At 39.2% G+C, this 23,421-nt stretch overlaps 1 protein-coding gene and 2 long non-coding RNA genes across 6 annotated transcripts in view; 2 read left to right on the forward strand and 1 right to left on the reverse strand.

Annotated features, from left to right (window-relative positions):
- Positions 1-272: 272 nt before the first annotated feature.
- LOC141782234 (uncharacterized) lies at positions 273-5,841 on the reverse strand. The gene is made up of 4 exons (XR_012597081.1): positions 5,681-5,841; positions 3,581-3,670; positions 511-1,105; positions 273-420 (listed from the first exon to the last, which is right to left on the reverse strand). It is a non-coding gene; the product is annotated as an uncharacterized LOC141782234 (long non-coding RNA).
- LOC141782235 (uncharacterized) overlaps positions 1,529-23,421 on the forward strand; it is a 493,504-nt gene continuing 471,611 nt past the window's right edge. The window contains exon 1 of the long non-coding RNA XR_012597082.1: positions 1,529-1,573. This is a non-coding gene — a long non-coding RNA (uncharacterized LOC141782235). The remainder of the gene's footprint in view (positions 1,574-23,421) is intronic.
- LOC141782233 (transmembrane protein 50B) lies at positions 10,725-22,086 on the forward strand. Of its 4 annotated transcripts, XM_074658350.1 has the most exons (8): positions 10,786-10,854; positions 10,975-11,048; positions 12,347-12,612; positions 13,000-13,112; positions 15,925-15,992; positions 16,829-16,921; positions 20,021-20,078; positions 21,033-22,086. In XM_074658350.1, the coding sequence occupies exons 3-8, from the start codon at positions 12,514-12,516 to the stop codon at positions 21,076-21,078; spliced, it is 477 nt and encodes a 158-aa protein (XP_074514451.1). In that variant the 5' UTR covers positions 10,786-10,854; positions 10,975-11,048; positions 12,347-12,513; the 3' UTR covers positions 21,079-22,086. The 4 variants fall into 4 exon arrangements, with proteins under 4 accessions (XP_074514450.1, XP_074514451.1, XP_074514449.1 ...); XM_074658349.1 differs by lacking the exon at positions 10,975-11,048 and having other exon boundaries at positions 10,725-10,854; XM_074658348.1 differs by lacking the exon at positions 10,786-10,854 and having other exon boundaries at positions 10,861-11,048.

Consider the following 23,421-nt stretch of genomic DNA (forward strand, 5'->3'; position numbering starts at 1 on the left):
TCACATGATAATGCATTGCGACCATTTCAAAAATCAGTTAAGTGCAACTTAACATTTTTCCGTGGCCGCCCTGCTGCGCCTGACATTTCTGTCTCTGTATGTGTGTATGTGTTAAACCGCCCTGTACTTCTCCTCCAGCAACATCACAACCTTCAAAAATACCAGTAGTTCAAAAAGAAGAGAACTATGGAACCCTTTTCTACAGTAGGCAGGTAGTTAAATAGTGCAGCACAGTTTTCACCTTGTGTTGTATGCAGTGGGTCCACAGTCTGTCCCCTTTAGGGAGGCCTTTATTTAAATGTCTTTCACATGGATCATCAACTACTGAGGATGCTGACTTTCTGCCTGGGACTTGCCGCTTTAGCCTCAGTTTTTTAACACAAACTCACGTATCCAGCCATCAAGTGCATGTTTAAGACACTTTTACCACACACACACACACACACACACAAACACACACACACACACACACACACACACACACACACACACACACACACACACACACACACACACACACACACACACACACACAGTATATATATAGAGAGAGAGTCAGGAACACACAGAACACAAGATTTATGCTCTTGTTTTTTTACTGAAAACTATTACAGTGACCGAGAAAAACAACAGGCCTGTGAATACATGAATATAATTCGCAGCTTTATCAGCAGAGTCTTTATCCAGATTGATCCGTTCCTCTGTAGGGGGAATTGGTGATCAGCCTTTCATTCTCTCTGCCAACTCGGACTGCCCTCTCCACTGGATGAAGGACGAGCAGGGAAAAAAGAAAACCGAGAGCTGGAAGCAGGCGGGAGTCCATCTCAGTTCAGAGTTGATTTGTCTGGGTTTTTAATGAATGGAAGTGTCTGTGTTTGCGTGGTGAGATTGTGGCGGGAACACAGACAGACCCATTTGCATTAGTTAATGAATTAACCAATGAATCTCATGTGTGTATGATGTTACAGATAGACCTTCCACACTACCCTCCGGCTCTCCGTTTACTTTCAGGATCCACACTCTTCCTTCTGCAGGACATCGACTGTCTGTGTCGGTTGGGGAATCAAGGCTGACCCATCGGCGTTCATCCTGCCGTCCATTTGTCCTGCAGAGAGAGACAGAGGCACAGAAACAGACAATATAACATGGATTTCATTTTATACTGCTGTTTACAATGTGTGGTGATAGTCTATACATTCCTTCTTGTCAACAAATCCCATGAAAAGACCAAAACCAACAATGAATTGAGCGTTCACTAAGCCCTGCGCTCCTTAGTGACTGCAGCAACACCAATCTAGCACATGATAATAGTGGCCGATTTACCAAATCCATAGTAAGTTTATTTCAGACTGTGGCTGATAAAAGCAGGCTCCTCATTTTTAGCCAGCAACTGTCGATCTTTTTAACTGGCTGAAATTACAAATAGCTCTATAACTGTCAGCTCTAGCTACAGTAATGTTAACTCATACTAACAACACTGTGGGTTTGATGAAAACTCTGTCTCCAGTTTCCAGCTCACTTGTTTTAACTCTGTCTGAAACGCTCCGTTTTAGCGCCTGTCTCTGATTTCACAGTTTGTGGGTTGGTAGGAACTCCAGATACCCAGATGGATGTACACAAGCACTGAGGGAGTTCCTCATGATATGTCACCTTTAAGTTAAAGCAGACGAGCACACTGTTTAATATATGGCTTATATTTACCTTATATTCGAAAAAATATTAAATCTGCAGTAGGCAGAATATCTTTAGCATCATTGTGCAAAAAACATCCATAATAACCTTTCAGCATATTGTAATTCAAGTGTTCTGAGAGAAAACTAGACTTCTGCACCTCAAATAATTCCAGTGGGGGATTTGTGGGGGTTCGTGTCAGAATCCAGCAGACAAATTTCATGCTGACCAACTTACGGTGAATGATTTACACAGGCTATAGCTTCTGGGTTTAAATCCATTTTAAGAAAAGCACACACACACACAGCTTACATAAGTAAATGTGAACAGGTTCAACTACACACATAAACACTTGAACTGGCATTTTTCAGAGTGCTGCAGGTCTGAGCAGGGCTGTGCTCACCGTTGGCACTCTTGGTCATGTAGGAGAAACACTCTCTGACTGATCGATAACCCTCCTGGTGGGAGTAGTCCAACAGTGCATAAACTGTGTCCTCGTGACCATGTCAGCGCAGATGAGCCCTCAAATTTAATCCACTGTCAGATCTGAGGCAACTTCAGTGAGTCACAGTTGTGTCTTCTGTGAAGACAGCGAAGCCCTCACAACATCGTGGCTGGTTTGATCCGTGGGTAAGGGGATTATAAGGAGGGAGCATTGACCGAAGGGCTTTGGAAATGTCTGTCATTTCAAAGCATGAATATAATACCACCAACAAAATACTTCCCTCCTAGTTAGGACCGTATTCATTAAAACTCTATGTCATGACTTTTCTTTTATATTACCTTTTAATCTGTTCTAATGTTGTAGCTGACTAATACAAGATACAACACGTATTCTAGTATTTATGGTACTGGATGCACTGGTGCCAAATTTTAAAGTTTATGTTTCATAAGTTAAAAACTTAGATTGGTGTTGGAAATTGTATTTTTCCCCATTTTATTTTTGGTTTTGTAATTATATCCTCAATTTTCCTCAACATAGAGAAACAGGAGTCTGGTTATCAGAGCTGTAGTAAATTCATACATTGTTGAACTCATTGTTGAAAATGATTTATTTAATGGATGAATGCGTAAATCGGGTTTCTACGAAGTATAGTTTAAAAATGCACTACTCAATATGTGAACACAAATGTTTTGTGCAATGTGAAAGATGTCATACTGTACAGTGATTATTTATCAAAGAACAAAATGTTATAGTTTTGTTCATTAGAGAGCAAGAGAAGTGTTGCACATACAGGCTCCTGTCTGACCACAGCTACAGGAAAACAGAGTGAAAACAGTCTTCTTTCAATGTTTTATTGATTTTTGATTGATAACGGGTTCATGGTTTTGTGAATAAATTCTTAAACGGATAGTTCAGGTGTTTTGAAGTGGGGTTGTATAAGGTATTATCTATAGTAGGTGGATTACTTACAGTAGATGACGGTCGGGAAAGAAATCGATATCCGTTTAAGTGTACGCTATATTTAGAATATTTTCTGTTTTTGTCATCTGAGCCTGCTGGCTTTGGAGAGAGCATAGATACGTTTCACTTTCAGTTCCCTGTCTGAAAGGATATTGAAAGGGCTGTCTGTAAAGTGGTGAATATATATTCTAAATATAGCGTACACTGAAACAGATATTGATTTTTTTAGGTGAACCTTTCTTTTAGAAGGCCGTCCTAGTCCACACACTGTATTGCTTTACTCCGGTGTCGGTGCTCCTGTCTGTTTCTCCAAGCTGGGGGCGCGCCGACCGTCATCTACTGTAGTAGTACATCTACTATGGATAAGTACATCACACAACCCCACTTCAAAATACCCGAACTATCCCTCTAAGTTAAAGGCAGTAGTCTCTTTGTAAGCCGTCCGGTAACAGCCTCAGCAGGGCTCATTGATTTGGGCTCTTGAATCGTTTGTACCAAACTCACCTTTTGCCTGGTTACATGATGATGAAGATTTCTCTGACTGCGACTCGCCCCTCACTGCAGCCCGGATCTTCAGCACCACGTACCTGCAGGCTAGAAAAAGAACAATAGGAAACTCAGTCCAGCACTGACCATCCTGTAGGGAAGAAATCATTTGTTTTCACATTTCAGATTTTTTGCATTATACTATAGGCTAACTGTAGTCAGGAAAATAGCCATGACCTCAGCCCAAAACAGTGTGTGTGAGTTATTAAAGGCTAAATGAACCTGTCACTAAGTGGTAGTTTTTGTAAATGAAATACGGCTGTGCAAAACCAATAGCCAAATTATACATTTGCTGCAGCTAATGATTAATACATCCCCCTGTTTCATTATAGTATATCCCAGTCATCATCACACATCTCTGCCAAATGATAATTATATATATATATATATATATATACATACACATATATACACACCCCACAATGCCACAACCACTTCACACACACAGGATCATCAATCAGGATTTGAAAAAAAACCATTTTATAAATGATACTGAGATTTGGTAATGACTGACAATTTACTCTTTTTTTTCCATCTCCCTCTTGCCTCTCAAGTATGTATGTATGTAGGAATTGATTGGAAGGGCTTATTACAGTCCTGCGACAGCCACAGATATCAGATTTTTCTCTTGTTTTTTGTCAGAGCGTTTGATTTATCGGTTGCTGTCGGGAGGTAATGAGAATTTCAACTAATATAGCAAAAAGGTTTCTAAAATCTTGTCCAATCCTGCCTTTAAAAAGAAGAACTTTTAGGACAGATCATGGGAGACAAACAACTCAACCTCCAGGATTTACCAGGATTTATCTCTCAATCCACAACCAAAAAGGCAACCTCCCCCCCTCAACCCAGCACATCAAGAAATCCTTTATCTTATCTTTTTACTCACAGGCACACACACTTTATCTTTACCTTTCCCCCTAAACCCAATCCCAAGAACCAAGACAGCCTCTAGGACATTCTGCAACCAACATCATTTCTTTTAACGTACACTACTTGTTTATTTATTGTTAACACTGCTGAGTATCACGCTCTGTTGAGATGTTTTAATGGACTACATGCCAGTGGAAGAACAATCCACACTCAGCACTTTTATTATTATTATTACTGCCACTTGGTCACTTTAGGATTTTAAGATGCATACTTGTCGTGTATTGTTGTGAGTGTATGTTGTGTATTGTTGTGTATGGTGTGTGTTGTTTTATATGTCAGTGCCCAAAGAAAAATTTACATTTTATGCAAATCTAATGAGCAATAAAGTAATCTGAATCTGAATCACTGAAACAATATGGAGCTGGAACAAGTTGATGCACAATTAGTATTTGTGGTTAATAAACACAAATACTAATTGTGTCAGTCACAAAGAGGATTACTTTTTTACTACTGCTACTTTACTACTTTTTCCAGGGGAAACAGAAGAGGAAAACCAGGGGGAACTTGTTCCAGTGCCGTATACATTATTAAGGGGTTAAAAAACTCTAAAACACGTTTTAAAGTTGTAATGAAATATTGAGTTTTCAAATTTTTTGTTATTGGCTTTCACAATCCCTCGAACACTGGAGAAGAAAAAAAACACCTTCCTTGTATTTTAATTTGAAAGTTGAAATTATCTGAGACAATGGCCTTCTGAAACTTACAACACACACACACACACACACACACACACACACACACACACACACCCACACACTATTAACTTTGTTCGTGACTCACCCTAAGGCCTGTTGCTACCCAGGAGAAGAGTCCTGTACTTCCTGACAGAAAACTGCTGAGTCACTCTGACAGCCAACAAAAGCACTGCTCTCTTTGCGTCTACTCTGTACTTCACAGATATACTTCACAGATATACTTCACAGATATACTTCACAGAGCAAAAGAACCCATGAATTTAAAATAAAATAAAAAGACTGTTTGGTTTGGGTTGATAATTGATGTGTCTCAGAGGCAGCAGCATACAACTCAACAGTGTTGTGCTGTAAACTCTCAGTATAAAGTCCCAGTGCAATGAATTTTAACTTATAAACACACAAAACTTTCTATTTGAAAACAGTAAGGACTCACCATTGATGATCAATCACACCATTTCACTCTCAGGGTTGTAGATCTGTGGCCTCAGCGGTGAATCAGGAGCAGAGCTGTTCTTGTCTGTCTCAGTTTGCACTCAGCTGTCATCTGCAACTGGATCTCGTCCTCAATAACAAGCTGAGTCCTCATCTGACAAACCTGACACACCCCTTCTGCCCTTCTGCTCTGAGACGTCACCAGGGCCGGGGAGTCGTCCTGCACACAGGGAATTTACCAGGAGCCATCTTGCCTGTTCTTATCAATCACTGCAATCTGTTATTCATGCCGTAGGCGGTAGCTCAGTTAATATTTGTGGACAAGAGCAACTCTGTACAGTTAAAGCTGAAGTAGGCGAGATTGGAGTGAATATGATTAAAAAAAGTTAGCTCAAGCTGCTCAGAAGCCAGAGCTGGTGCCTCTGCCCCATTGGTATCTGTTCATTTAGCTGTTGGTTCAAAGAGTACGACGGGACGCATTATTTGTTTGCCATAAATTAGACAATTAATTTCACTCTGCTGCTGCTGTAGGTATTGCTGAAAAATACGGTTAATTTGGGGTACATCATTTTAAATTCTTTATGCTTTTCATCCTTGAGTTATTTGGTTAAATGAGTTGTTATATTATTTTGTGATATTGGGGAGGAGGGTGTTGTAGTTTTTTTCTATGAAGGTCCAAAGAATAACAGCACTAGGGAGGGCCTTGAAACAACAATGTTTGTACAGTCGCTAATGGAAAATCTACTGTCCTACTTCCTGCATCATGAAGCTGGTTCCTGTGAGACAGCCATGAGTCTCACAGATTTCAAAGTGACCCAATTAAAGAATGTGAGTCATTTTGGTATCCTGACCTTTCACAACTACATCAGTACTATCATATGAGCGCCTTTTTTTCCTTCTAAGAAATATTTTAAAAAAATCATCTTTCTATTCCAGTCAGACTGAAACATCTCTTACATGCCTTTGTTATGAATCAGCTGGGTTCCTGCGACTCCATCTTCTTGGTCCTGTTGTTAAGACAACTCACTGGGTGAAGCTAATTCAAAAAGTAGCTGTCCGTCTTCAAAGCTCCACAGGCTACAGTACCTTTTTACTGTCAGAATTAAGGGCTCACTCCTGGTGTATTAAGCTCTCAGTTGCCTGGATCAACCATCCACCAACCATCAGACCGCTCAGGTCACAAGGCACCTCTTCATTTCCCTACAGCTTTCACTGAATCCAAATTGAACCTTTATGCACTTGATGCATGGAGCAGCCTGCCTGCTGACCTAGCAAATTCAGCAAATTCAAGACCTTTATTCAACAGAGAGCCCTTTATTTTTATCTTGATAATTGCTGTATGTTAATCATTGATGTTTCTATTTATTTGTTTAATCTGTTCTCTGCTTTTCTGTTGCTGTATGTTTTGCTATTGCTTGTCTGATTTCTCATTATCCTGTAACAGTGCTAATATATATATGTCACAAAGTGTCTCCGTAATCTGACCTTGAAAGTTCATTCTTGACCTTAAAGAAAATTAAGGTTTGACTTAAACATATATTCTGTGGTTCAGAACTGCTAGAAAAATCTGATTTAACCCCTAAAACCTTATTTTCCTGCTCACAAATTGCTTTGTGGATGCTGTAAAATGATTAGCTTTTTCTTTTCCCCTGCTTTTAGCAGTGAAATGATTATACAGTTGTGTCCTCAATATGCAGGAAAGTGACCCTATGGGCAGCCAATCACATTTTAAATTACAAGGATTAATTGGACTCATATGCACCTATACCAGCAATTCAAAGTTTATGGCAGCTGTATCAAGTTCAACCCGCAGTGACATAACAAGTTTGTAGAATTCACTCATCTCTAAATAGAGAATCTATCATTTGTCACGACGTGCACAGTGTTGCTGACTGTTATCCAACTCAGTTCAGTTTAATTTAATTCAGCAACAGAGGTGTGCTAATATGGGAGCCATGGTGACTTGACATGAAAGTGATGAGGACTGCGATATTGGGTCATTGAATCAATATAATGACAGTACTGCAGTCAGAATCAAAGGACAAATCCTGTCAGCATTGGGAATAAAGTTGTACCATCCTTGATTTAGCATGCCTCTCAAGACATGGAGGTAGGCAAGAATCCCTTCAGGCTTTTATTGCCTTCAAAATAGAATAGGGAGGTTGAATAAATGATATGCCAAGTGCAAATCCAGTGGTTTAAATTCTGTCGTAAAGTATTAAGTAAATAGCTTTAACCTCCCATTTGTGGAAGTTGATGGAAAAATGATGAATGAAAGACTAATGTTTTGTTTGACATTGATACTAAATCAAATCAGAGTTGGTTCAGGAGAGCTATAGGAATCAATAAGCTGGTTTTAGCTTAAAGCAGAGAGAAGCATTTAATTCAAATTCAAATAAGCTTTATTGGCATGAATGTTCAGGTTACATTATTGCCAAAGCTAAATTACATATTAATGAATAATTACATTTCACAAGAATTAATCACAAAATAATCACAATCAGAATATACCAAATACAATTTAAATATACATTCTTTTACAGACGTAGTCAATCAGAAACTTGTTCAGAGCTTGTAGCACCTCTTATTGTTTGGCAACAGTCAACATATTTTTCAGCTAATATTGCACATTGATTTTTCTCCCCACATAAATACTGTATGGTATTTTCTGAGGATCGGGGAGATGGATGAACTCAGGCTATATGTTATTTATTTTTTCAAAGAAAACATCTCTCCCAGCACAGCATTTACAGTACTTAGTTTGTCCACCACAGAGCACTGACAGGTGTATTGTTGTTCAACTGTAAAATGTCCCGCTCATTACAAATCTTTTTCACTTTTTAAATTAAACAAATTTTCTGTGATCTTGTTATGTAACTTTATATTGCATTTCCATCCTGATAAAACATTTTTTTTTTTTTTTATATTTTGAAACCTGTATTTTTAATATCTGCCTGCTAGTTAGCAGTCCTCCTCCTCTGCCTTTTGGTGGTGTATTGCTAAATTTATTATCATGTTATTGCGTTATCTTATCAGTAGCATCAGCATGTGCACTTGTATCCTCACGCATGAGATATAAAAAGGTAAGCACTAATAAAAACATTGGCATATAGCACTACAAGTGGTGGAGAACTCCACAGGGTATACCTTTAAAGGTATAATATGAAAGAATTACCTAAAAAACAATGTATGGACTGACACAAAAATAATCCCTCTCAATCATCACTATGCCCCACTAGAAGTGTGTGGTGATGTCTGTTTCTGCAGAGACCCTGCAGCCCTCTGCCTGGATTTTCTCTTTTCCTCTTATTTTTCTGTGTTTGGGACGTTTCTGGGAGTCAGCAAAGAGCCTTTGGGCCCCACGTTGGGGTGTAACCCTCCAGCCAATAACAGCACGCAGTGTGTGCTGCCAGTTCAGGTGGTCAAATGCCGCCGCTTTGTCACGCCCCGCGGTGTCTGATACTGAGGCACAAGTCCCCCTCTACTCTGTTAGATACAAAGTGACCGTATTTCTCAGATGGGAACGGGTTGTGTTATGTGCATTTGTTCCAGTGATCCCCTGCTCCTCTCGGTGCTGTGAGTGCAGCTATGATCAGTGTGTGTCTGTAGCTTAAAGAGAGTAGCGCTGAGTCACAGCCAGCAGACAGGAAGCCTGCATTCATTCAAAATCCGGCAACTCGGCACCTTCCCGCAGAGTTGTGCTGAGTTGTGCGGAGTTAGTTGTGTGTTTATTTGTGTTTTAGAACGTAACCGCCGTGAAACAATCAGAAAATAACGTTTTATTTGTCAGATTTGCTGCTTTGTTCTCACTAACGCCGCTCCCTCTCTTCAGTCACTCTATAGCTCGCTCTCGCTCCAGCTGAGCCAACTTTGAAGACAACAGTTACATATTATACCTTTAAACTAAGTAAAGTTGGTTTTAAATGACAGTTGTTTAATGAGTAAGACATTAATAAAAAGTCTGTATTCAAAAACGTTATCAGGAAGAGTTTCCAAATATCCCAAAGGTAGTGTGATGAAAAGAAGTTTTATGGAATTCAAAGACGAATGGAGAAGGATGAGAGCACTCAAAAATGTGTTTTGCTGTAGACTACTATATTTCACTGTGCAGAATGATGCCTGACACTCAAAGGCTGTTTTCACAATCATCTACTGAAGGAGGGAAATAAAAAACACTTTCTCTGTGCTCACCTTAAATAACAGTTATACACATGTAGGTATGAGAGATTCTGCAGTGGCGGTCCAGCTGCAACTTACACAATTATAATGTGAAACTTTTCAGTGAACGTTTGAAATAAACAACATTTGCATTTTCAAAGATTCTCCATTAACGGCATTTTAAGATTTGTTATCTAGGCAATTGTTCCTTTTTTTTGTGTAAAACTATATCACACAAATTATCATTCTAAGCATTTGTATGTGTCTACCATGTCTGGTTAGTGTGTCTGTAAGTGTTTATAGTGTAATCACGTTGTGGTTTTTGTAATCAAGCTTCACTTTTCCAAATGTGATGAGTTGAGATTTCATTCTGTCTCCTTAGGAGTAATTAAAATAAATTATAATTCAAGAGATAGATAGGCCTGCTGGAGCTGGTGGAATACGGAGCGGGATCCCAAGGGAAGAGATGGTCTTTCCTTTCTGAAAATAGGACATAAAGGATTAAACCAAACACTCCATAGAATAGGCAAGCACCCAACTGGACTAATGCACGCACTGTAATAAACCGGAAACTGTCAAGCATGTTCTTATAGAGTGCAACAAATATGACGAAGAAAGAAGGGAATTGCTATCAGGAGTAGATGATGGAAATATTACAATGGGGAATCTGCTAAGAAAGACATCTAGGAAAGTACACAATCTTCTAATTAATTACTTAAGGGCAACAGGAATAATGGAGAGAAATTAACTATTAATAGTAGTATTATTATTTTATTTTAGTAAGTTATTATTATTGTTATTATTATCAATAATAATAACAATAATAATAATTTATTATTTATTTTTTCCTGCCAATCTACTGCTCCACACTCCAGTCCAGTAGGTGGCGGTAATGCACCTATAAGCTGGTTTGCCAACCTCCACTAAACATCAAGAAGAAGAAGAAGAAGAAGCAGAAGTAGCTAATGCTATCTGTTCAATGAAACTGAAAGTAATGTCGCTCGGGCTCTTGACAAGGTGGGCAACTGCATGTAACCCTTCATACAGAACATTTAACTATGGCTTATAACTAAGTTGGCTGAGGTTATTAGGGTTTAAACTCAATGCGTTCATAGTTAATAATCTGTTAACCGGTAGGAAGCGGAGTTCTCACGCTGTCGCTGTAAACAAGAGAGCTGCATCCTCAGCTGGACCAAGGCCTATAGAAGAAGGTAGGTACACGGGTCTTGGGGTATGGGGTATGACGCATGCGCAGTGTAACTCAAGCTGCGTTACGATTGGCTCAATTTAGACGAGGGCAGGCCAGATTCTACTGCGCATGTGCAATACCCCCGTAGATATGATGAGTTGACCTAGCCTCCTTTCTATAGGCCTTGAGCTGGACGAGTGATGTTATGTTAGCTCCCGTTATCTCCCCAACATCTCTAGAGCTTTGACACAACGCAGGGACGACTTGTGTTGACTTTATCAATCCATTAATGGTGCAACCGAAAGAACAGACACTCGACTCTGTTGACTAAATAGCAGTGCTATGGATGAAGCGTATCGTTACTCTAACGTTAGGAGTAGTATTCCTGTGCTAACGTTGGATAGAGCTGGCTTACTCTAGCTGTTAGCCGGATTCATGTGTGTCTGGTGTGTTCACTGTTAAAGGTTGGCAGTAATCAAGACTCCCTTCAGGAAGATGGCATTTAAGATGTTACAGCATCACTGTCATTTGTAGGTAGCCACCTGGTAAGACTTTAATCTAACATTGTTTGAAGAGCATTCGTTCTTTAATTCGGCATACTTTACAGTTTATATTTCACTTCATTAAGACCTTTAAAACCATCACAATGGCTTGATTTGGTGGAAGAAATTTGTCAAAATCAACCAATGAGATGTGTAAATGTATCTGAATAAGAGCTGTTTGTTAGACTGACTTTATGCCGAACTGAAAAGTGAACAGATTAAAGGTCTTATGCATACTGAAACAAATATAAGTGGTGAGACAACAACAAATCACCAAATGACTCAATGAAAACTGGCACAACAGTCCTTATAAGAAGGCCACATTTGATTGAATTGAATGCTCCTTAGATTTTATATTTCTTCTGGACTTTTATCCTTTTACCGTAACAGATCCTTTTATCCTTTATTAGACTGATCCTTCTGTTGTTCTTGTTCAGTCTGTTTATTATTAGTTAGTCTAATTTAAATCAGTAATCGTTTTGGGTCCTGTTTTAAGTATTTTTTTAGCTTGCATAAATTGTTGTTGTTGTTGTGTGTCACTATGTTTTATCTATGTTTGTTATGTACAAGCTGCTCCAAACCAATTGCCCCTAGAGGGATTAATAAAGTTGTTTGAATTGAATTGAAATGAATTTAATTGACATTTTGGGCTTGAGAAACCCGTCTCAAACTGAGCATACTTAGATCGATTTCCATATCTGAGAAACTGTTACACATCAGGCCAAAGGTTTGTGTATAGAAGTTGTTAATAAGACACGAATGTGTGCATCCTCTACAGGCAACACAGTCACTGATCTCAGCCAGAAGCAGAGCAGCCTGCAGTCTGTGAAGAACAGCAGGTGAAGCAGGTGTTGACACATACGGAGTCAGGAGGAGGACTGGTTCATCACCTGTGTGCAGAGAAGGATCCAGAAAAAGAAGTGGAGGACACGAAGAGGGCTGCAGATGGCTGGCTTTCTGGATAACTTCCGCTGGCCAGAGTGCGAATGCATCGACTGGGGGGAGAGGAGGAACACAATAGCTTCTATTGCCTCTGGAGTTCTGGTCAGTGGCTCTAGAGAGAGAGAATGGCTGAATGAATGAATGACTGACAGGAACAGAAAAAGAAAAGTGTTAAGCAAAAGTATTAGATTATGACTGTCTTTGTGTAAGTGTATGCAAAGGGCAAGATTGTCAGAATCATGGGGTCGAGATGTTTTTCTTGACTGCTATTCCAGAAGCAACGTTGTCTCTTTAATATTGTCTCAGTTTCTTCCTCTACGTCTCATATTGATGAGCTGTTAGGACTGTGCTATTTGTAATCCTCTACCTCGTTGTACAGTATTCTCTCTTTTCCACTAGCTTTCCCCAACATTACAATATAAGAGAGTCATGTAATGGAACTGCATCTCATATATTCAGATACCTCAACCCAGGTTTCTCTTGTCCCAGTTCTTCACAGGCTGGTGGATCATGATCGATGCAGCAGTGACGTATCCAACCCAGGAGGAGATGAGCCACGCATTCCACACATGTGGCGTCTTCTCCACCATAGCATTCTTCATGTAAGTGCTGCACACTATAGGTGATGGATGTGTTTGTCTGTAGGAATAATCACAGAGTGAGAAAGTGGGTGCACAGTGTTTAGTTCCTGGAAGCAGTACCTCCAACAAAAATCAATTAGCAGTGTTCGGGAGAGGGGAATTTAAATTGCAATGGCATTGAATATCTTTTCTTGTCTGCTGTAGACGGTAACATTAGTTATAACTCATGGCTGCGGGGAGACAGTATCTAGGAAGCTCAAAGTTTCAATTTTAGCTAAAAAAAATCATTATTGACTTGTTAATTAGTTAATCTGTCCATCAGTTTTCTGCTGCTGGTCCAGGCAAGGATGGGTTATGAGACAATAGACCCCTTGACACAGACAAGTAAAAGGCCCCCAATCCCTCCTATATAGGAGGAAGACCTCCAGCATAAAAGACCAGACAGTTTTGTGTGTCTCTTTGTGGTCACTTTGGGTCTCTTTGATTTTATTTTTCATCTCTTGGGGACTGTTTTGCGTGTCTTTGTAGTTGTTTTGTGTCCCTTAACTGAGCTCTCTTTACCACAATAGATCTATATCTCTTCATACAGAGGCTCTGGCCCAGGGCCCCCTGATGCCTCTGGCACCTGGCATGGGCCTGTGCCAGTAGGCCTGTTCAGTAATTCATCCTTCGGTCCAGGTCACGTTAATTGATTAATTGTATAACGAGGGATTGTAGTTATATACAGCTGGAAAGTACTGACAAAACATGATATAAATGTCAATAAATTCATGCACTTAATTAATAATTGGGAGGTTTGCTGTCCCGACTGGTTTTCTATCATTCTTTGACCAGTATGACCATGAAAGGGGTATTAAATTGCATTCGAAGTGTTATTAAAAAGGCTTTAAAAAGTCTTACATTTCATTTGGTTACAGCTGTGGAGCAGCTCATCCTGTCAGTCTTTGAAGCTAATGTAATCTGGCAGTTTGTGATTATTCACTTTCACTTTTCACTTTTGAATGCTATGTCTGGAGATATTTGGACATTATTGAATAATGCTCTGTGTGTTAGAGTTGGGTGATTGGACGAATATATCAGTGATTAGCTGAGTAGCCTACATCACCATGTTTGTTTTTTTTTGGGGGTGGGCTATGTTTGTCATTTTATTTAGCTAATTTAACGGTCTGCCGCCGAAGAATGAAACAACGCGCAGAGCCGGCATATTTTCACATGTATCTTGGTGAAATAATAAGGGTTTATTTCAACCAAACCAGAGGTGGTGATTGTTCAAAGACCAACCAAGTGAGTTTCATTTAGTTGCTGTCGAGTTTGAATAAAGTGTTTTATGATGCTCCGCCGCAGCTGATCTCTCAGCTGAAACTGCGGCAGCTGGGGAGAAGGGGGGTGCGCCGCACCACACACACACACACACACACACACACACACAGGATTTGCTTTGGATGTATATAGGGAAAAAAATTGCATGTTATCAATTACAACTGTGCTTCTCCTGCAATAAGCCAAAAAGCCTATAGTGAAAAAGGTCTATTTCCCATTTTAGTCGGGTACGAAGGCTACAGATGTAGGCTACTGTACATGAGCCCGGTTGTTGTTCATCTGATTTGCATGAGGTGGTGAAGTTATATAAGATGTGATGCTGTGGTGTTTATTAAGACGGGATTTGTGCATGTCTGGAAAGCAATGAAGCGCAGAAGAAAGTGTTCTCTGCTTCAGCATTTTGAATAATATTGAAGACAGAATTACGCATAATGCATACTGCAATTACAGTATGCATTCTTCTTGCCATAGGAGGGCTTATATGTGAGGAAGTATTAGTTGATATTTTAATGTTGGTACAATAAAAATAACAGTAATTGATTTAAAAAGGTCTCCTGAAGTTATGGAAAATTGATGTTAGAACTGATTGGCCAGATTAGTGCTGTACACTCATAAAACAAATCTAACAGGCCTACATAATACGTATATAATTGGCTGCTTCAAGCATGCTGTACTGGACAAAACCAGTGTAAATACATCATTAAGCAGGAGGCTCTGGAAAGTTCATTTCTGCTGTTAAGTCTTGTGTTGTGGTGCTGAGCGGGCGGCTCCGTTTAAAGTGACCTTATCTGGATCTTTTAAGTTTCTACCATACTCTCTACTGCTGTCTGTCACTAGGTGTTATTTTCACTGGTTCCAGTCCTTTCAATCACCTCCCTCATCTCAGAGCTGTTCAGTGATTCAAATAGGGAAATGAAATGACAATTTATTCTGAATATCAGGCTACAAAATGTTTTCATGCAGATGATGTGTAAGAGCCATTCATGATGAGTAGAGCTAGATCCCCAGATGGCATAAAACGTGGGCACTGCACATGGATTAAACATTAGTTTGTTCATTTTGATTGAATTGAAATGTCAATGATGAATAACCTGTAATCAGTCAATGGTGTACGTCTAAACTGCTACCATTACAGTGTCCCTTCCAGCAGAAGTTGAGTGTCATTTTCTGTCTTTAGGTACCCGTGACAGTATTTAAGACATTTCCTCTTTGGTCACTGGCTCATTATTCAACCTACAAAAGGAAAAATGTGCTTACTGAGGTGTAGTAAAATGTCAAATCTACAAAGAGATCAAATACAAAATGTAGCTTCGTGCTATCAGAGCAGAAAAGGGGCATTAAAATGCTGAAAAGCCTTTATTTGTGATTGACTTAAGCAGCATGGAAAATATCTCTTGACATAATAGCGTCTTGTTTTTCTGCAGTTTCGACAATAGGAAGAACTAAATTGAACTGAATCCGTAGTGTAGGACTGATTCCTCTTTTCTGTAACTGTTTGGCTCTTTATTTTCAGGATAAATGCTGTTTCTAATGGCCAGGTGAGAGGAGACACATATGGAGAGGGTTGCCTTGGCAGGACAGGTGTGTTTCTCTATGTGTGTGTTTGTGTTCATGTATACCAATAAATTTGCGCTGCAGCTTCTTTAAGCACAATGAACTTAATGGCTGCTTGCATGTAAATGTCTTTTCAAACATCAGCTTGAAGGCTCTGACCTCAAAGCAGTGGAAGATATAAATATATATATATATATATATATATATTTATATCTTTTATAAATTATCATGCATACAAATGCAATTGCTAAAACAATAATATATGTATGGCAAGGTTATGTAATATTCATGTACAGGTTAACAGAGGCTACGGTAGTCTAACATTATAGCATGCATAGTATAATAATCTATCCTATAATTGGAACATACATGCAGTTCTTTCCAATACATCATTAAAAAGCACTTTTGTCCAGACAAAAATGTGTGTTTGCGTGTGTGCACATGCATGTAGAGATGTGTGCACACAGCACAGCTGGGAGGGAGGGTACCTCTTTTGTAATTTTTAGACTCCGCCAATCAAAATGTCTGCCAGCATCTGATGAAACAGTCAGTGTTTCGAGTGGAAACACTTCTTGTATTTTTGTCAACCATTTAAAGGCCCTGCTGCTCATAAACTACTACTAGACAACTAGCACGATGTATTAATAGATCATGTTAGTTGATTGTTTAATGCACACAAAACATTGGTCCTGATTTCATACCTTGGACTCTTAAAAATACTGTTCGTATTGATCACTGTTGCTCTGCTTTAATTTGATTGGTTTATGATCCGAAAGGTTATACAGTGGGTGTGCTGAGCCGTCAGGGTGTGACGACTAACTGGTGAGCTAATGTAAGTGATGAGCATGTGTGTGTCCTTGCAGGAGCCCGTCTCTGGCTGTTTATCGGCTTCATGATGATGTTTGGCTCGCTCATCGCCTCCATCTGGATCCTGTTCGGTGGCTACGTGGCGCCAAGTAAGTGTCCCCCCCCCCACTTTATTGTATCATATTAATATTTATAACACGGCTGTGTTGAATACTCGATTGGGATTTGGTCAATCCCGGCGTTCTGCGATCTGTAATTTCTCTATAACAGACCGTTGCTATGTATAACAGACCGTTGTTATGGGCGCAGTTCTGATGTCGGACTCTGGCGGACCGTTTTTGTGTCAAAATATTGATTTCTTCAGTAAGTGGCCGTGTAATAAGCGGGATAACGTACAGCCAGCGGGTCATTGTTGTGAAAGAATCAGGGGGATGAGAGAGTGCAGCATCGCCCTGTCGGGGAGTCTTTTGCAACAATGACCGGCTCGCTGTACATTATCACTTATTTTATTTATATTTATATATATATCAAAGTTACCAACTTCAGCTTTAAAGAACAGTTAAAACAATAGTCAGCTGCCCATATGAACACTGAAGCACTGTAATCGTTCCTCCTGTCCTCGTTCTGTGCAAAAATGCATTGAAAACTTTATATCTAAAGCTGATACGAGGCTTCAACAGTTGAGCCGCAGTGGGATCAGTATCTCAAAGAGGAAATGTCAGTAACTTCAGTGCCCAAGCCGCCTTCTTTAATGATGGTTTTTGTAGTACCACTGGTATGTTTTATTGATCCCCCGGACGTGTTGCAGACTGCTAATGCGGTGTAAAAATATAAGGCAGCGTTGGATACGGCAGATTTCCTTCACTTTAGAAAAGGGATTTCCACAATGTTTTTTTCAGGAGGTGAATATATGAAAGTAGGTATGCGATTGGGGAGTGTAGTATCTATCAGAAGAAGGGTTGGTCAGTTCATGACAGTGGAATGGATGTTTGATGAATTTGACACAGAATCTTGTTGGGCTCTATCTCTGACTTTTGTAATGGTTTTCTTATTTGCATCAGTTAATCTTCTTCACACTCCTAACATGCAAAGGAGATTTATATTTACAAGCATCATATAAGAATTCAGCAGCTAAAGCTTTGAAGTATCTAATTTCAGTGTCCTTTGTAAATATTTCCAATTAGTACTGGAAATCAGTCCTGTTTTTTCGTGGAGTGGAGCATCGCGCTTGGGTTTCTTTTAATTCTTCTTTCTATCTTTACGCTGAGAAATGAGGCCTGTGCGTGCCACTCTGTCTAGTCGGATGACCTTTCTTTTATTGCGCTGACAAAATGATATATCCTGTCTGACGTGGGAAAAAGACAGCTTTCACCTTCAGTCGCTAGTTTGAAAAATCCCATTTCCTCGCTCAGCCTTGAGGCAGGGACTTCTTTGTTATTGTCATTATCTGCTTTTCCTCACACAGCAGTGGTACGTGTTCCTTTTGGTGTGAGGGCGCTTTACGGCAAGGCAGCGGAATGGCTCAATGTAATGGGAAGTTGATGAAAAGAAAGGAATCATAACGAAAGTACAGATTTCCTATTATGAGGCACTGCAGTACTGTCAGGTCATTAACATACAGAAAGAGTGAAAGGTATTTGAGCCATCACTTCATTCCAACAGGTCTTCCAACATCACGAATGATGAACAAGTTAATTACCAGGTTCACAAATTCAAATCAGTGATCAGTACGTACAGATGGGTAAGAAATTAAAGGAAAGAACTTAGTGAATGAAGTGACGAAGACATAACAAAAGAAGATGCTTCTATTCAAAATTGGTCCTCTCCTCCTCACCCAGGAGGAGTCCTTACTGTCACCCTGCAGAGAATTTTTCTTTAATTCTTTAATGTAAAGCAAGCAAATAATCTCTCTAATACAAGTTCCAGCCAACAGTCTAGACTGAATAAACTGCTGCTTTCCTGTGAAGTGTGAAAATGCTCCGAGAGAATCTCTGAAGGGAATAGAGCTGATAAAAGTCCAAAGTCCCTGGCAGATGCTTTGGTAATAGCCTGAAAAGGTACTGCCCTGGGAAGCGTTTTATTATTCATCCCCTGGTTTTGGCTGTGATTCAGACAAATAACCGAAAATGAGTCTAAGCTTAGAGGTGCATGGCATTTACTCAGGCCGGTGGAAGTTCTGTATGTGTTTGTCATTATGAACAATTTTGTGATGTATCAGAACAAAAATAACTCTGACACAGACATGCACAGAGTGAAGGATAATGACTTGACAAATGACTATTTAAAAAAAAAAAAATTCAGTCCGCAAGGGAGCAGAAAGACAACGTGATACATAGTTATATAGCAGGCCTACCAAGAGCTTAATATGTAGCAGTATGGAAACACTTTGGGTTTCATACATTGACAGGAAAAGCAGAGCTAGACATCACGGCTAAAGCTGCATGCTAACTCTGTCACGGACAGGAAACGTTATCGTATTGCGGTAATGTGCAGTCAAGCTGGCCGTCACTCTCCTCTTTGTGGTCAAATGGGCCGACGCTACAACTGTAGAGCACCCACTGACATTTATGTTAAATGCATTCAAACGGCCCCGATGGAGCTGACCATGGATGGATAAAGAGAACGGAGCTGACGGGAGAGCTAGAGACCACCATGGAGAAGTTAGAGGAAGTAGACACGTGTGACTGTCCGGTTTTCAAAATAAGGTGTTAACAAAGGGAACTGTATTTACAAAATACATATAAGGAAATAAGATTGATTGGATTATATTCACCAGAAGTATAAAACATTACATGTCCCTTATAGATTAAAAATTAAATACCACTAATTTGTGAGGGAAATGTCTTTATTCTTTGATTTCAAATACATATCAAAAAACATTTGCTGTTACAATTATGTCCCCCATTTGTTACAGTGCATAGCATTACTGTATACTTTTGGGTGAGACTTTCAGTCCTCACCCGCTGCAGTAGTTTGACTTGTCAAAGGTGCTCAACAGCAATGCAAATGCTTATGTTCCGTTTGGTTATCAACTGATTTACTTTCCCCCCACAGGACGTATTGAGCAGGAGCTAAACTCAGCTGGGTCACAGACTGTTGATTATGGCTCAGTCATGCATACAGAACAGTTTCATTTTCTCTTTGCCTTAAAGAACTCCGTTTAGAGACACATAAGCATCTGTTTCGATATCCCTTTACTTACCGTTGTGTCAATAACACTGTGATTTTGTTTTGTTACATTTTTTTAGATAAAGAAGTGGCACCCGGGCTGGCTGTGTTCTTTCAGAATGCCTTCATCTTTTTTAGGTGAGTAGAACATGAAAGTGGACTAAAATCCACTTTGTAAGTAAGTCAAATATAAAGACATCACCTGTCTGTAAACTAGCGTTACTCGATATTTATTAAAAGAGCAACTTAATGAAGTATATTAATACTGGACACAAATCACTAAGCCACCCTATGATACTGCTCTCTATAAAATAGTCCCACCTTAAAAATAGCTGTTGATATTTTGCAACCCTGAGTCTATTTTATTGTTTGAGGTGTGTCTTGTTCAGATTACTGGCCAAATGTACATGGTGCGATGTCACAAACGGAGTGTTATAGGATAGTTTCAGCACAGTGAACATCAGGTTTTATCGTGTGACTTTTGGATCCAAACCAGCGTTGCATCCACAGCAGTACATTGCTTAGCTTCCATACCGGGTACTCCTGTCTGCTTCTCCAAACTGGGAGCATGCCGACCGCCATCTAAGTTATTATATGTACTATACACAGACTATGGATTATGATGTATATACAGTATATATATATATATATATATATACTGTTTAAATACAGTATATGTGTATAACAATAGCCATGTTCATTGTTTACGTTCATAATGATAATGTTTGGGGAGTGTCTTTGAAGGGAGGCCTGAAGGGACGGACTGTCTACCTACCTAATGATAATGTTGTAATTATAGTTAATAGGGTAATGCAGTTACCGTACTGATAGCTTCCAGCATGTTGTGTTGCTCTATCACTCCTCCAAAGATAGGTGTGATGTCACTGCTAGGTGTGCAACAACAACAGTTACGCAGATGATGACATGCTGTATATGGTGTAAAAATATCAAAGTGGATTTGTCATTAAAGCTCTTTATCCCTGATGGTAAATAATGATATAATAATAATAATAATGTAGCTGTTGTTTGTGCTGCAGAAATCATTGTGTCCTGATGTCATGTGTTTCCCTCCTTCCCCCCCTCTCTCTGCAGCACTCTGATCTACAAGTTTGGCCGGACCGAAGATTTATGGGGTTAGAGGGTCATACACACGCACACACTCTCTCTGACTGTGTCGACAGCCATATAGTGTTGTAGATATTTTTACCAGTTCTGGATCCCTTTTCACATCTTCCCTGATGTGAATATAGTTCTCTGTCATTCTGTTGAGATACATTTGCATACTCCTCGTTTTGTTCATACTCTATCTGCGCTGTTCTTCAGAAATGAATTTATTCCAAATATTTGTATTTTAAATGAGACCTTGTTATTGAGAATGGAGTTTCATTTCCTTTTTATTGTATCTCAAATGCATCTCAAGTGTCAATTCATGTCGTCGTTTGTTCAACATGTCGAGTGGTCACAGTTTAATTTCACTGTAGCGAATCAGAAAGGGAAAACAGTATTAATATAATACTAATTTATTGCTGTAAATACATTGCGAAGTGGACGTGACGGTAAACACAAGGGAGAAGAAAAAGCCCTTTCTGCTGTCTCTACTTCAGCTGCTCATATTGTATGCTTGTATGTGACTTCATATCATGCACTGGATGATATTGTATTTTAGATAAGTGTTTTGTTTTTCACAGGTCTGATTCCTATTGGGGTCAGTTTCCTGTTGACAGATAGTCACTGTCGTTCTGCCTCAGGAGGAAATGTGTTTTTTTACATAGTCTGTCTTGTCCTCTTGTACTTCGTCTTTATTGAGCTCTTGTTTCTACCAGAAAATGTCCTGTAAACTGAAAATGAAAGTTTTTAGATATTTCAAATTTTTTTTGGGTAGCCATTTAAAGTATTTAAGTATAGAACAAATCTTGTGAAGCTGTCGATTAGACTGCTGTAGTGGCATTATTAAAGGACTTGTACTTTACACTCCTTGCTATCACATATAGACACGTGCAACAGACAATTTTTGTATGTAATAAGATGTACTTTTACTCAAAAGCTTTGACTTGCATGGAGTAAAAAATACGCTGTGGATTTGGGGTTATTTCCCATCTTCCCTACAGCTTTTTAATCATTTTGTCTGACTTGTCAAGAACTTAAAAGGTGAAAAATAAAGAAAATGTTTTATTGGAGAGTGCTGTAGATTATCATCAGTAACCATCCATTTAGCTGCAAAAGGTCAGCAGAGTGCTCTTTCTTTGTTGTAGTGCAGCTGGGAGAGAGCAAGTGTGAATGCTGTGGGACATTATTTAATTTTTATAATTACCTCTGGCCATCTATAATGAGGAAATGGTGACTCAGCCTCAGTTTTATCTGCATCTATTCAAAATGGCTTTACTTATTAACAAGATACTTTTTTTAGTGACGCAAGTCCACAGTTAACATTGTATATCTCCCAAGCCTGCTAATCATGTATGTCATAAATACAGCGGTCCCAGTTCCAAACGACACACTAATTCTAAGCAGGTTTCAGACCGTAGCTTGTTCACAGTGGAGAAGTGTGTCAGTTTGATCAATAGATCACCATTATTACAGTTTACAACATGAAATGTCTAAAAAAAAAAAAAAAAAAAAATAATAAATCAATGCAAATTAATGTGCACTTCCACCAGCTACTGTTATGTGAATATTAGGAGTTGCTTCATGGAGATAAACAGCTGGCAGTGTTAATTCTATTGGCGCTAACTATTGCAGAAGAAGAGCGCAATGAGATGACATAATAGAGTGCCATTAAAACTTTAAACAAGCACAACAGATGTTGAAACCGTGGTGGAAATACAGCCTCCCTGTTTGTTTCATGTATTACAGTTTTTCTCAATTGTTTACACACATTTTCTGAAAGCATACCTCATATTCTCAGAACTCTACACACAAATCCAAAAACACACACACACACAAAAGGCAAAACTCCACAAATCTCCTGCAAAATTAAACTCTTTCTGCTTTCAAAACAATGCTATGTCTTCTCAAAATGACACACACCATCATTTGAATAGAAATTTCTAAGGACCAATTGAACACTGATGTGGTCAATGTAAAACACCAGTATGAAAGGAAAACACCAGTATGAATGTAAAACATTAGCAGGAGTCTAAAATACTAGTATGAATGGAAAACACTAGTATAAATGGAAAATACTAGTATGAATGGAAAACCCATTCATTGGGTTCATTCCACCCAAATACTACTTTCTGTCTAACGATTTACAATTTTCAAGGTTCATTCTGCCAAAATACTATCTGCCTAACAAATTATTGTTTTAAAGGTTCATTCCGCCAAAATACCACTTTCTGTCTAAGGCCCGGTATGTTGTTTCATCATTAAATTCACTTCTGAGACTGAGGCGAGAAATCAACTGTGTAGATTTCGAATATCGGTAGTTTTACGAAAATTGATTGACATTTTTGGAGTTGAGAAGCTCCACAAACTGGCGTGA

This window comes from Sebastes fasciatus, chromosome 14 (genome assembly GCF_043250625.1).
Source record: "Sebastes fasciatus isolate fSebFas1 chromosome 14, fSebFas1.pri, whole genome shotgun sequence".
Taxonomy (NCBI): Eukaryota; Metazoa; Chordata; class Actinopteri; order Perciformes; family Sebastidae; genus Sebastes; species Sebastes fasciatus.